The sequence below is a fragment of the Gossypium hirsutum genome, chromosome A06 (genome assembly GCF_007990345.1).
Source record: "Gossypium hirsutum isolate 1008001.06 chromosome A06, Gossypium_hirsutum_v2.1, whole genome shotgun sequence".
Taxonomy (NCBI): Eukaryota; Viridiplantae; Streptophyta; class Magnoliopsida; order Malvales; family Malvaceae; genus Gossypium; species Gossypium hirsutum.
Genome location: NC_053429.1, coordinates 117,539,231 through 117,552,672, shown reverse-complemented (window position 1 = coordinate 117,552,672; position 13,442 = coordinate 117,539,231). Strand labels below are relative to the sequence as shown.

At 34.4% G+C, this 13,442-nt stretch overlaps 2 protein-coding genes across 3 annotated transcripts; one reads left to right on the top strand and one right to left on the bottom strand.

The window, feature by feature from the left end:
- Nucleotides 1–25: 25 nt before the first annotated feature.
- On the top strand, nt 26–3,590 carry LOC107962016 (subtilisin-like protease SBT2.4). The gene is made up of 9 exons (XM_016898226.2): nt 26–362; nt 448–592; nt 664–1,061; nt 1,152–1,247; nt 1,345–1,414; nt 1,489–1,771; nt 1,859–2,199; nt 2,286–2,826; nt 2,912–3,590. The coding sequence occupies exons 1-9, from the start codon at nt 172–174 to the stop codon at nt 3,322–3,324; spliced, it is 2,478 nt and encodes an 825-aa protein (XP_016753715.1). The 5' UTR covers nt 26–171; the 3' UTR covers nt 3,325–3,590.
- On the bottom strand, nt 3,439–8,541 carry LOC107962017 (protein STRUBBELIG-RECEPTOR FAMILY 8). Of its 2 annotated transcripts, XM_016898227.2 has the most exons (16): nt 8,056–8,541; nt 7,635–7,767; nt 7,454–7,525; nt 7,285–7,350; nt 7,124–7,195; nt 6,951–7,022; nt 6,512–6,583; nt 6,335–6,400; nt 6,191–6,256; nt 5,823–6,103; nt 5,078–5,331; nt 4,676–4,947; nt 4,442–4,577; nt 4,179–4,318; nt 3,905–4,061; nt 3,439–3,796 (listed from the first exon to the last, which is right to left on the bottom strand). In XM_016898227.2, the coding sequence occupies exons 1-16, from the start codon at nt 8,174–8,176 to the stop codon at nt 3,644–3,646; spliced, it is 2,133 nt and encodes a 710-aa protein (XP_016753716.1). In that variant the 5' UTR covers nt 8,177–8,541; the 3' UTR covers nt 3,439–3,643. The 2 variants fall into 2 exon arrangements, with proteins under 2 accessions (XP_016753716.1, XP_016753717.1); XM_016898228.2 differs by lacking the exon at nt 8,056–8,541 and having other exon boundaries at nt 7,625–7,767.
- Nucleotides 8,542–13,442: the final 4,901 nt, after the last annotated feature.

The following is a 13,442-nucleotide window of genomic DNA, read 5'->3' as shown; positions in this document are numbered from 1 at the left end:
AGGTAACCGCTAGAATTCTTCAAGTGGGGCTCAATTTCATAAAAGGAAACAGCTTTAATCACGTTAACAGTGTGGCTAATGACCATTTATGAGTTCGTAACTTGCTATTGCCTTTTATATTTAAACACAACAAACTCCACAAAGTGAACACATTTTCTTCCATTGTAAAACATGGCAACTGGGGTCGATGTATTGGCTGCATCCAGTTATGCAGTTCTTCTCCTCCATCTTCTTGCTATCGGCACTATTGCATCTGTTGTAGAAGAGAGATCGATATATTTGATTTTGATGGAAGGAGAACCAGTAGCATTTCATGGTGATGTTCTATCTAGTCAACAAGGAAGAAGATTCGACCCCAAAAGGTTATAAAAGAGCATTTCAAATTATAGTTTTGGATTATCTCTTTAGTTATTTAACACTTCGCTTGTTTTCTGTATGAATGATTAGTGAAGCTTACAAAGTTCATGCAAACAAGTTGGTAGATTCTCATGATCAAGTTCTTGAAAGCACTCTAGATAAGGGAAGCTATAACAAGCTATACAGCTTCAAACATGTCCTTAATGGCTTTGCTGTCCACACTACACCATCTCAGGTTGTTGTTTTCTTAGTACTTTGTCAGCCATTGTTTCATTCTCTGACTGTAATAGCTATGAAAATTTTCAGGCTAAGAAACTACAACTTGCTCAAGGAGTGAAGTTGGTTGAAAGAGATCGAAGAGCCAAATCGATGACTACTTATACTCCAGAGTTCTTAGGGTTACCTCAAACCGTGTGGACTCAAGAAGGAGGTGATAGAAATGCAGGAGATGGGATTGTTATGGGTTTTGTTGACACAGGGATCAACCCCTTTCACCCAAGCTTTGCTTATGACATACTCAACCCTTTAACGTCCAATCTCTCTCATTTTTCTGGTGCATGTGAAACGGGTCCTCTATTCCCACCGTTTTCGTGCAATGGTAAGATAGTTTCCACCCGATTTTTCATAGCTGGGGCTCAAGCAGCCGCTTCTCTTAATGCTACCATAGACATTCCTTCACCGGCTGATGCTGTTGGCCATGGAAGGTAATATATGCAACAAATAAGGTAATGAATTCATTACTGTGTATTTATTTTCCTTGGTTTGTAACGCTGGAGACATGTCCTTTGGATCAGCCATGTTGCATCAATTGCCGCTGGAAATGCTGGGGTCCCTGTGACGGTTAACGGCTTCTATTATGGACGAGCCAGTGGGATGGCACCGCGTGCAAGGTCTGTTTTACTTGGTTCCTTGTTGCAGAATTTGTTTTCTGGTATTATGGGATCATTCTAGTAATGATATCGACTATTGGTTGCTTTTTGGAAATAGAGTTGCTGTTTATAAGGCTGTCTATCCAACAGTGGGAACCCTTGCGGATGTGGTTGCAGCAATTGATCAAGTAGGGCATTGAAATCTACATAATTTTCTAACATAACCATGTTACCAATATAATATTGTGCTGTGACACCACAGGCAGTAGCAGATGGAGTGGATATCTTAACGCTGTCGATCGGACCGGAGGAACCACCACAAGATACCGTCACATTCTTGAGCATTTTTGACATAGCCATGTTATTCGCACGAAGAGCCGGGGTTTTCGTGGTGCAGGCTGCGGGAAACTCAGGTCCTGGTCCTTCGACAGTATTGTCTTACAGCCCTTGGGTTGTCGGTGCAGCCGCTTCCAGGACAGATCGAAGATACGCTGCTTCTCTTCTCCTAGGAAATGGCCTAAATGTTTCTGGTGTGGGGTTATCAGGTAATAATGCATTCTTTTACCATCAGTGATTAGTTTAAAACCCTTAAAAGTTGACAATAACGTATGCATCATATGTGTCTTTGCTAGCTCCAACATTTGGAAATGGATCACTACTGTATAGGCTGGTGTTGGCTAAGGATGCAATCAATTTGAGTGGAGCATTCCCTAGGACCTCGGAGTACGTCGAAGAGTGCCAACATCCAGAAGCTTTTGACCCTAATGTAGTGAGGGGTAGTATTGTTCTATGCAGTTTCTCTGCCGGTTTCTATAATGAGACATCCACCTTAACGGCCATTTTTGACACTGCAAGAGTTCTTGGATTTATGGGGTTTGTTCTTGTTGCAAATCCAAGTTATGGTGATTTCATTGGGCAACCAATTCCTTTTTCTGTTTCTGGCGCTTTAATCCCAAAAGTTGCAGATGCAAAGGTAAAAAATAGTTTTATCACTCCACAGCAGGCAATTTTCCCATTGTAATCAACCAGTTCTTATACAATCTTTATGTTTGTTTGTAGATTGTATCTCAATATTACGAACAACAAACATTAAGGGATGCAAGAGGCATTGTAAGACAGTTCAACGCTAGAGCTGCTATACAAGACGGTGGAGTTGCCACGTTTGGTGTCCAAGCACCCATTGTTAGCAGATTCTCTTCAAGGGGGCCCAGTTTTATTGACATCAACCGGAACCCTTCTGATGTACTAAAACCTGATATTCTTGCCCCAGGAAATGAAATTTGGGCAGCCTGGAGCCCCGTGAGTGCCCTGGATCCAATTCTGACAGGTTACAATTTTGCTCTTCTGTCGGGTTCAAGCATGGCTGCACCTCATGTTGCAGGAATTGCAGCACTAATTAAGCAAAAGTACCCTTCCTGGAACCCATCGATGATTGCATCAGCAATCTCAACCACGGCCACCAAGTTTGATAACAATGGTGGGATTATAATGGCCGAAGGATTCAATATCGGGAGCTTGTATTCTTCTAATAATTTTGATTTTGGCGCTGGCTTTGTTAATCCAACTCATGCCATGGATCCAGGCTTGGTCTTATCATCAGGTAAACCTTTTCACATTTCCAAATTCTACCATCAAGCTTGACCAATATATGCAACTTTGTTCTTTATAATGTCATCATGAAACAGAATTTGAAGATTATATCAGCTTTTTGTGTTCAATGCCCTTCATTGATCGCTTTGCAATCAAAGCCGCCACCAGAGTGTGGTGCGGCCAGTCCATTGGCCACCCTGCTAACTTGAACATACCGTCGGTGACCATATCTGCACTAAGGAGATCACTGACAGTGAGACGGAGTTTCAAGAACGTAGCTACCAAACCGGAGACATACGTAAGCTTAGCGATACCACCAAATGGGACAACCATCACCTTGCGTCCACCTTGGTTTACTATAGCTCCGGAGGGAACCCAAGATTTAGACATAGAAATCAATGTGATTAAATCGACCAATGAGTTCACCTTTGGTGAAATTATTTTAACAGGAAGCTTAAATCACATTGTGAGAATGCCGGTAACGATTAGGCCGGTTTCAATTGTCTAATAGGGAATCACCAGAGAAGTATGACCAATTGGAGATCAAAAGACGAGACTAAACTAAAAATGAAAAACAAGACAGCAAAACAAAGGAATGTCTAATGTACTTTATTTCAATGAATTAAAGTAAAACCTTTTTTTAATTATTATTAAGAAGATGCAAAACGTGAATATGCATCATAATGTTCCAATAATACAGCTATATATTTGCAGTGTAAACTATGAACTTTCTGACAATGTGAGATATAATTACAGAACCTCTTTTTCCTTTCACTTTTTCCTTTTTTCCATTTCTTGAGTTTGATTCTCTTCTGGTTTCAACTCACTCAAAATGACAAGTCGATAATCTCATGATCTGGAGTTCTATATGAAAATCCGCATTCATCACTCGATCTCCTTTTGACCACGCTTGCTCTTTGCACTAACCTCACTAAAGCTTGCACAACCTCAGACATGGGAGGTCGAAACTCGGTTTCTGGCTGCATATAAGAACATTTCCTAGTTAGCAATTTTTCTTTTCTTTACCCTACAAAACCACTTAGGTTAACTTAATCCAACTTGTCCAAAGCTTTCGTAAATTCTTTTACCTGAACACAGAGAGCAATGATGTCAGCAAAGCGTGACAGAGATTTCGCGGGGTACATGCCATTTAGTGCAGGATCTACCATTTTTGCTAGGGCATCTATATCATGTAGTTGAGGTGTAGCCCATCTCACAAGCGATTGGTCGGATCTCACCCTTGAACTAAAAAATGCAGAATACACCACACAAAAAATTACTTACAGATAGTACCATAAGAATGCCAAGATAGTAAGATATAGAGGTTGTTCTCTACTCGTTGGAAACTGAAAAGGGTTTTACCTGTCTAGTGGCTTCCGACCAGTCAGTAGTTCCAACATCACTACCCCGAAACTGTATACATCACTCTTTACAGTATATACTCCTGACAACGCAAACTCAGGAGCACTATAACCGAATGAACCAACCATCTGTGTTGAAACCTGCGCAACATTAAACAAATAAAAAGAGTCAAGAGCTAGTGTAAAACTTCCCTTAACAGACAGCAGTGGAGCGCAACCTTGTTTGCTGATGATTCATTTTTATTATTGAAAGAAACTTTTTACCTGTCTCTCGGTATTTGGTGTAAGTGCAGCCAAACCACAGTCTGACAAGTGAGGATTGAGCTCTTCATCAAGTAAGATGTTTGCAGACTTGAAATTTCTATGTACAACTGAAGGCAAACACACTTCATGCAAGTACCTGAAACATCTTTATCAGAAAGGAACATATGCAAGCAAGCAGCCAAATGCTGGCATCACGTATGAGAGACTCAAAAATATCGTACACATATAACATACTCTAAGGCCCGGGCAGTGCCAAGTGCCACTCTGACACGTGCATTCCAGCTTAACATCTTGCTACCATCATCAGAAAAGTGCAGCATATCATGAAGACTGCCGTTTCCTATATATTCATATACCAGAAGACGCTGTCCATGCTCTGCACAGTATCCAGCCAATGTAACGATATTGGGATGCCTCAAGTGTGACATACTGGATATAGCTTCCAGAAAATTGTCTTCCTCTTGTAACGATAATGCCGCATTGTCAATTTTTTTTATAGCCATAGTCTACATCAAACAAGATGAAAAGAGTTACCTATCATTGTGAAAGAAGTCTTGTATTATTTCACAAGTTATCCGACACGGGTTTTTTCTACTGAGAGAACTTTAATATTAAACATTTATTACAATAAGTTACCTTTCCATTCGGAAACTCTGCCTTGTAAACACGACCAAGGGAACCTTCACCAATAAGATATTCTTGACTAAAACTATTAGTTGCAGTTTGTAAGGAAGCAACAGTATATGATGTAGCAGTGATGGGTGATTTCATTCTGTTTAGAGATCCATTTTTGGACATCCTTTCGACCATTACTGGTTCTGCCTGTAGGGGTTTCAAATCTACAACAGCAGCAACATTTTTCACCCTCTGCTCTTGCGTCTCGGTATGTACTGTAAAAAAATGAAGCAGGAAAAAGGTTCCAGTAAGATTATGCTGAGCAAAAGAAGGTGAACTAGAATCAATTCTCTCGAGTTTATTTTCAGTACGGGATAACGAATATCACCAATATTTTTTTCATTTTTTGAAATTGATAGCTTTCTTGAAGTGTTTTCTTTTTGGCCAACAATGACCAATTCTTTAAAATCAATAGCTCTATTGAAGAAATCATTGTTTTCAATCAATAGTAACCAAAACAACACTTGACTAATTGACATGAAAGGACTCAAACAATTTTCAAAATATATTGATTCACTAACTAAGCAACACAAAATTATAGAAATAAGACATCTGCCTATCAGTTACTCGAGTCTAAAATGTTCACTTTCATGAGAACTAAATAGATCCACTCCCCAAAGAATGTAGCTCCCCTTTAACATCATGTTTTCAATTTTCCAAACTAAAATACTGTAGGGAAAACAGAAAGATGAAGAAGGAAACCTACCATTGCCGGTGCTAACAGAAAGATTTGCCCTTGAAGCTCTTGCACCGCTCACCTTTCTTTTATTTTTGCGGATGCAGAAAATAAAAGCAAGTACTGCCACAACAAGAAGTAATAAAGAGCCAAGAACTATGCCTACAATAATTCCGGCTGATAGTCCATTATCTGAATCTGATGATTGACCATCAGAAGCCGGGGATGTATGACCTCCAGATCCAGAATTATGTTTATTATGAGATCTACCCGGAGGAGCAGGTTCATTGGTAAAGGAGTTGCCATCATATCTGTTTCATTTTTTATAATGAAGTTAAAATTTTGCATAAACTAGATTCAGAAAAGCATATTAGCAGGAATACCATATCGAGACTTACATAAAAGTTGGGACTGAAAAAAGCTCTTGAGGAATTGAGCCATTGAAGTGGTTCTTTGCAACATTTCTGTTAAGAATCAAGGTTGCATAAGAACAGACTGAAAGAGAGTAAAAACCCAAGTCGAGTACGAGAAAAGTAACTTACAGAGTTGTCAAAGATAAACCCGAAAGGACATTAAGAGAACCAGTCAATTGATTGTTCTGCATATACCTGCCATAAGTTCAGGTATCAATAAGTTCAGGTATCAATAGCACTTGGTCAAGCTCCATGACTATGATAGATTTTCTCTTTCAATTTTTACTTTTTTAAAGTAACACTTACAGTGTAGAAAGATTGCTCAATGAGCTAAATGAAGGAGGAAGATCACCACTAAAGTTGTTGAAGGAAAGATCCCTGCATTAACAAGGTACCCAAACTACACAGGTTAGGAAAATATTCAAACAGACTATGAGAGACCTAAACAACGTTCCAAACAATTCGGAATCGATAAGTGACATTACGAATTTTACAAAACCATCTAATCGCCGTACCACCATGAGAGACCTAAAGAAAAACATGGTATATGATCTTCAAAAGACAAACCGGGAAATTTGTTCATTGCATGGCTTCAAAATCAGTTCAGTAATTATCCAAATTCAACTGAAACAGAACTTTGAGTATTTGAACTGGACAGCAATAAGTGGAATACTGAAGCAGCAAGGAACAACAACTTAGATTGCATAATTCTACATAAGAAATGTATACGGTTAAGTTCTCTTACAAAGTCCCGAGTCTGGCAAGATTAGCAAAATAGTCTCCAACAGAGAGGGAGAGCATATTATGGCTTACATTCCTGTAACCATAGATTTAGAATTAGAGAATGAAAGAAAGTTCAGGTTCGGTTGTGTGATTAGTAAAATAAATCATCATGGCGTTCAAGATAATATCACTTACAAGTAAGTGAGAGTAATCATAGTAGAAATGGAATAAGGAAGATTCCCACTGAAGTTGTTACCAGCAAGATTCCTGCATGATCATATAATAAATAGGAATCTTAAAACCTAAGCAATTCCCCAAAAAATTAAAACAACAGCAAAATGAATCAGAGACATTACACGCTCGTAACATTCGGCGGCAACTGGTAGGGGATTGTATCATGAAGGTTGTTGTTACTCAAATCACTAACATAATAGAAAGAAAAAAAGGCAATGAACTAATTAGATGATTAAAAAAGAGTTACTATCTCAAACGAACATCAGCATCAGAGCAACGGAATAAGCTTACAGTATTTTCAAAGACATAAGATCAGAGAGCAAGTATCCCATGGTTCCAGAAAGTCCTAACCCAGAAATATCACTGTTATATCAACAATAAGAAGCATACATCAACCAAAACCATAAACCGATCAAACTACAAATTTCCAAAAGATAAATAGATATATCTGAAAATATATACAATCTCCTACAGAGAAACGACGGCTGAGCCCTCACAGGTAACCCCTTCCCATGATTCTCCACATGGATCACCACCATTAGTTTTCCAGTTTGTTAACGTTGAAGGACTGTTAAATGAAGTGTACATAACCTGAAGCGCTTGAACTGTCCACAAATAAAGGAAAGAAAACAACTTAATAACAAATCCCCAGGTTCCAAACAGAACTAAAATCAAGGAATCAAAGCAATTAAATTTTCCCTTAAATGAAACAACACAGCATAATAAAAGATCAAGGTCAAAGTTCATATCTTTACTAATCACATTCACATCTAAGCCAAAAAAGTCAAATATATATATATAGACTTGCCAAGCTAATCAGATAACCAAATCACCAATGCCTTAAACAAATAAAAAAACCCAGAAAAAGAATCAAAATGAGAAACGAGAAATACCATCGGAAGAATCAGTGACACATTGAGCTGGAGTGGAAGCAAAGATCAAACCGAGTACGACTAACTCATTGAGCAGCAAACGAGTCATGGAAAGAGAAAAGGGTCTGTTACTGTAACCCATTGCTAGCTTCTTTTTTTTATAACTTTTGGGGTTGTTGTTTTAGTCTTGTAGTAGTTGTTGCAGTTGATATTGGCAGCTGTATAGAGGTGAGGATCAGTTGAGGTGGAGCACATGATAAAGAACCATGGACATTCAAAAGCAGCTGAAGAAGAAATACAAGGAAGAAGAAAGAGAAGAAAACGGGAAGAAGAAATAGTTGTTGGGAGACATCGCCATTAAAGAAAAAAGAAAGAAAAGAGAGATCCGAAGCTTGAGGGGGATGGTATAGGGTAGTAAATGAAGAGAGAGTGTCTGCGTGTGTGTGTGCGTGTCCGTGTGTGTTTGTGTATTTGTGTGTTTATTACATGTGAAGAGTGTTTCGCGTTGTGGGTGTCGGTCAAATTTGAAAAAAAAAAAAAAGAGTCGGTAGTGAAAATGTTGTAAGAAAAAACAAGAGTTGTAAAGTAGACTAGAAAAAACAGGGAAAAGGGGTTTGGTTGAGACATGGTATGGAAGCAAGGTATTGACAATTTAGCACTTCTTTGCTCAGGTTCCTTTCACTGTCACATTCGAGTTTCCATCCTCTTTCTTTTCTCTTCATTGTCTTGTTCTTGGACTTTCGCTTTCACGTTTCACTGTGTTGGAATTTGGAATTAGCTAAACTGAGAAAGATGAGAGAGCCTCCGCTCTTCTTTTTCCCCTTTGCTGGTAAATTAAAATTTTAATTTAATCAGTTTATTGTCTAAATTCGTTTTCCATTCACAGTATATATACTTCCATCTATTATTTTTGTTTTTCACTGCAACAAGAGGTGAAGTAAGATACTTTATGTTGAAAATTAAGATAAATTTATAAGTTAAATATAATACTGAAATTATTTAAATTGAAATATTAATTTTGCGGGTAAAAATATAATTTTCCATTTAAAAAGATAAAAAATTTAAAGAAAAAATAAAATCACAATAAAATATAATTAATCACGTTGATTATTAAAATAAACTAACAGACCAATCAAATAATAACAAGTGACAGCTTTTGATTTAATCTAATATTTTTTCTATAAAAAATTATAAAAAATTAAAAAATAAAAATATTAAGATTAATATAATCTTAAAAAAACTATAAAATTAACAAAACGTACTAGATTTCTTAAAAAATAATAAAAATTATTTAAAATATTAAAATGGATATAAACTATAAAAAAATTAATAGAAATTTATAAAAACTTCAACATGATTGATTATCCCAAAATCAGTAAGGGTATTCGTCCTGTGAAAGTCATTAGATCAAGTGACTTGAGAATTGGACAGTTGAACCGATTTTTTATTTTTTAATATTATTATTAAACCAAAATTTCATTATCTAACTATTAGCATATGTCATAATAAAATATTCAAACCAAGATTTTCAGAACTAGAGTAGTAATCGAACCGATCAGACTATCAGTTTGCTAGTTCGACTGATCAATTTAGTTCAATTAAATAAAACATTAAAAAATAAAAAAAAATATTTAAAAAACCAACTCAACCGTTCTAGGTCAACTTATCTAATGATTTTCTCCAAACCAGTACTCTTGTTGATTTCGGTCTAATCGATCCAATCGACTAATTCGATCAAGTTCAAGTATTTATGATTTTTTTATAATTTTAATAAGTTTATTTTGATTTTAATACTTTTTATGATTTTTTATAGAATTTAATATGTTTTTATAAAATTTTAAATATTTTTTTATTAATTTTATGAAAAATTATTAATTATTAGATTTTTAATATTTTTATAGTATTTATATTTTTTATAAGTTGATATCAGTTTTCATATTTTTAATATTTAATAGTTTTACTTTTTTTATAATTTTAAGATTTTTAATTATTTTGATGAGAAAAATATTAAATTAAATCAGAAGTTGTCACGTGTCACAATCTGATTGATCTGTCAATGTAATCAATGATGAAAACTTAATTAATTATTTTAATTATCAATAAAAATTTAATTAGATATGAATTTAATTAATTTTTTACATTTCCTTAAATACTTTTTTGACTTGGTATAATCAAGGGACGAAGATTTTCTGTTGGCCCTAGCTTCGTTTGAGTCGAATGAACTTTGACGGCCCTTTGCGAGCATATAATTCGCATTTTATCAAATTTCATGGTCAAAACCAAACCAACATGCAATATGTTACTGGCTTTAATTCATTTGGCCTTGTAACAAAAACGACGTAAATACTTATATTTGGTAAAATCTGAACCCTCCTCAATACACTTTTTCTTTTATAATATTTAATTGATTTAAATATAAATGCAATAAACCCTAAATTCTTTGGACTTATATATATAATGTATTTGTTGTATTAAAAACTCAAAATGAGAGTGTGTCAATATCCATAAAAATGATCATGATTTTCAAAGTTACACATTCTCAAAGAAAGATACAATATTAATAAAACAACAATCACGAAAAACAAAACAAAAGGAGGCATATTGGGAGTGGTTTTGATATTGAAACCAACAATGTGAATAGTGTGATTATGTTGGAGATGTGGGGAAGGGCAACAAGGACCATACCAGAGCCTGCCTGCCTGCCTGCCTGCCCAGTTGATTTCGTCCGAATATCTGAGAAGGACTTAAAATCTCCCAATCAAGAAAACTTTCCCTTTATTGTCTTTTTCTTTTTGACTTTGGGCTCTTTTGAATAACTTTATAGCGGGTGGTGATGATTAAAAGCAACCTCCAGCTATTTAGTTTTTGTTTTCCTAACAAAATGAATGAATCATTAACCTAACAAAAGTTGCATAATTTTGAGAAAAACAAAAGCAAAGTGATTATTTATGATACTAATAAAATGAGGGTGCACTGAATTATAGATAGAGTAGAAATATGTATTAAAATCTTTAGTCTATCACATTGGTCGGAATGGGCTTCACCACTCTCGTATCGCACAATTACGATTTTGCCGATTAAGACTGCGCCTATGCCCGACATTTCGCGGATTATAGATATAGAAGATGCATATGTAGATGGCACGTGGAGGCTGGATCTCATTCAAGATATGTCTTAAATCTTTCTTTGCTTGGGTCACATATCAGCTCTTCGATTCCAATGTGGTCTAACTAGAAAGCTATTGTGTGCCTTGAGTTAAAAGAAAAGATTAACTTTTTCGAATTTTTAGTTAATTGAATAAAGTTATTCAATTTTTTCAAGTTAATTTAAATAAGATCGAGTCAAGTTGAATTTTATAATTTGAATAATTTGAATAATGTATTAATATAAATATTATTTTGGTCCTCATCAATTTCAAAAATGATCAAATTAGTTTCTTTGAACAAAAATTACAAAATAATTTTCAAAAATTCAAAAACTTTATAAAAAATTCCAAATTTTCATAAAATTATTAAAAAAACTATAAGATTCATAAAAATTTCAAAAAAATAAAAAAATCTTAAAGAATATATAAAAAATGGTTAAATTTTATAAATTTAAAAAAATTTTAAAATAATAAATTTTAGGACTTAAACAAACAAATTACTTATTCAAATTTATCATACTAAAATATATTGTTTGCTTTTAAGAACTTTCAAATATAGACAATTTCAAATTTATGTGTTCTAACTTGAAATTAGTTATATTGTAATAATATTTTAATCTAACATGTTTAAGTTTTTTAATTTAACTTGAATAATTTCACATGACTCGATTCAAAAAAAATTTAAATATAGTCAAAATGATAAAATAGGACTCGTCAACTCGACTAACCCCAAATTTTTTTCACTCAATTTGATTCAATCGAATGCTTATCCCTACCGTGAGTGGTTGACCACTATATGACTAACACCAAACACATGTTAAGATTGTTGGATCTAGTGCCATGAGAGTAGTATATTCGTTTGTAAAACTTATAATTTTTTGAACAGTTTGGTTAATAAAACAAATTCATTTATTACAATTAATATACTTTGTATTATTATCCTCAAATGGTTTTTGCATACAAAACAAAATAGAAGCAAATGTTGCTCATTGATTGTCTATTGTTTAAACTGATACTAAGCGATGTTATGTGGTCGGATCGTAGTACAGAAAGACAACTTGTATTAGTAGACAAACCTACACATGTCCTTAGTCTAATAAAAAATGAGCAAATTGACTGAAAAACTAATATGTGGTTTATCAAGTCCAACTGGGGAGATGCCTTATCTTGGGTATGAAAACGGATGACTTCCAAGAGATACAGACAGAGATGTAATTGAATGGACTGATAATATATCGGATTGGACCCAAAAAGAATAGATCTCAAATTTGTGTATTAATTTATTCACTTGTGATGTTTATAGTGCGACATACCTAAATACTGAGTGGATGGTAGACTATGTATGTGTGACTCATATACTCTGATATAAGTAAAAACTTGAGTTAAAATAGATAAGGAACCGAAAGCTGGTGCGTATAATGTATGACTTCTACAATATGTAGCGCCATTCACAATAATGAAATTCATAGTTCGAGACATGTAAATGATATCTCTCATAGGCATTACATGGTTGATGAAAAGTAAGCGTGGCCACAGGTCGTTCGTCTTTATGATTGATGACTTGATCACTATTTGATAGTGATTAACTTTTCATGAAGGAAGATGTAATGGTTACCATGAAATAAAATAGGATTATATTGGGAGAGCGGATATTATTCCAAAGAGATCAAGGTCATTGGATGAGTACTGAGTAGTTGTTTTCGTTATAGTATGTCGTTATGGAGAGCTTAATCATAATATTATAGTGGAATGAATTCATGACTAAATGAGTTTATAATTTAATAGGCGAAGAGCCGGCACTTAATTACAAATCATTTGAGTCCTAATTATATATGTCAAATCGGTCCGTCCTCTAGTTCGTTGAAATCAGAAATGAATTGCAAATTTGAATAGAAATGAACAGAATGAATAGGAAAAGATAAATGAAAAATATTCAGGAATGACTATGGTTTTTTTTGAAATGGAAAAATAGGATCATTCGGAAATTAATATAGATTTCCAAAAATGGAATTGGAAATAGAAATAATTCATTTGCAATTCTATATGGATTATTTAAATATGAAATATTGAACATATTTTCTCAAAATTTTATTAGGAGTAAAATCGTTAAAATTTCATTGGGAGTAAAATAGGAATGAAAAAATTATTTAATATAAAATATTAAAATTTATTTAAAAAAAAGAATGGAATTAAATCATATTATAAAATACTGAGTAAAAAGCTAAAAAAATAGTCTTAATTTAAATTTTTTTAGAATGACATC

What these genes read in the sequence shown, in the direction of transcription:
- LOC107962016 (XM_016898226.2), top strand. Translation starts at nt 172, where the DNA reads ATGGCAACTGGGGTCGATGTATTGGCTGCATCCAGTTATGCAGTTCTT. An exon ending in TCCACACTACACCATCTCAG is followed by an intron (nt 593 to 663) that starts GTTGTTGTTTTC and finishes GAAAATTTTCAG; the next exon opens with GCTAAGAAACTACAACTTGC. An exon ending in TTCTGGTGTGGGGTTATCAG is followed by an intron (nt 1,772 to 1,858) that starts GTAATAATGCAT and finishes TGTCTTTGCTAG; the next exon opens with CTCCAACATTTGGAAATGGA.
- LOC107962017 (XM_016898227.2), bottom strand. Translation starts at nt 8,176, where the DNA reads ATGGGTTACAGTAACAGACCCTTTTCTCTTTCCATGACTCGTTTGCTG. An exon ending in CAGAGTTTCCGAATGGAAAG is followed by an intron (nt 4,948 to 5,077) that starts GTAACTTATTGT and finishes TGTTTGATGTAG; the next exon opens with ACTATGGCTATAAAAAAAAT. An exon ending in GGTCGGAAGCCACTAGACAG is followed by an intron (nt 4,062 to 4,178) that starts GTAAAACCCTTT and finishes TGCATTTTTTAG; the next exon opens with TTCAAGGGTGAGATCCGACC.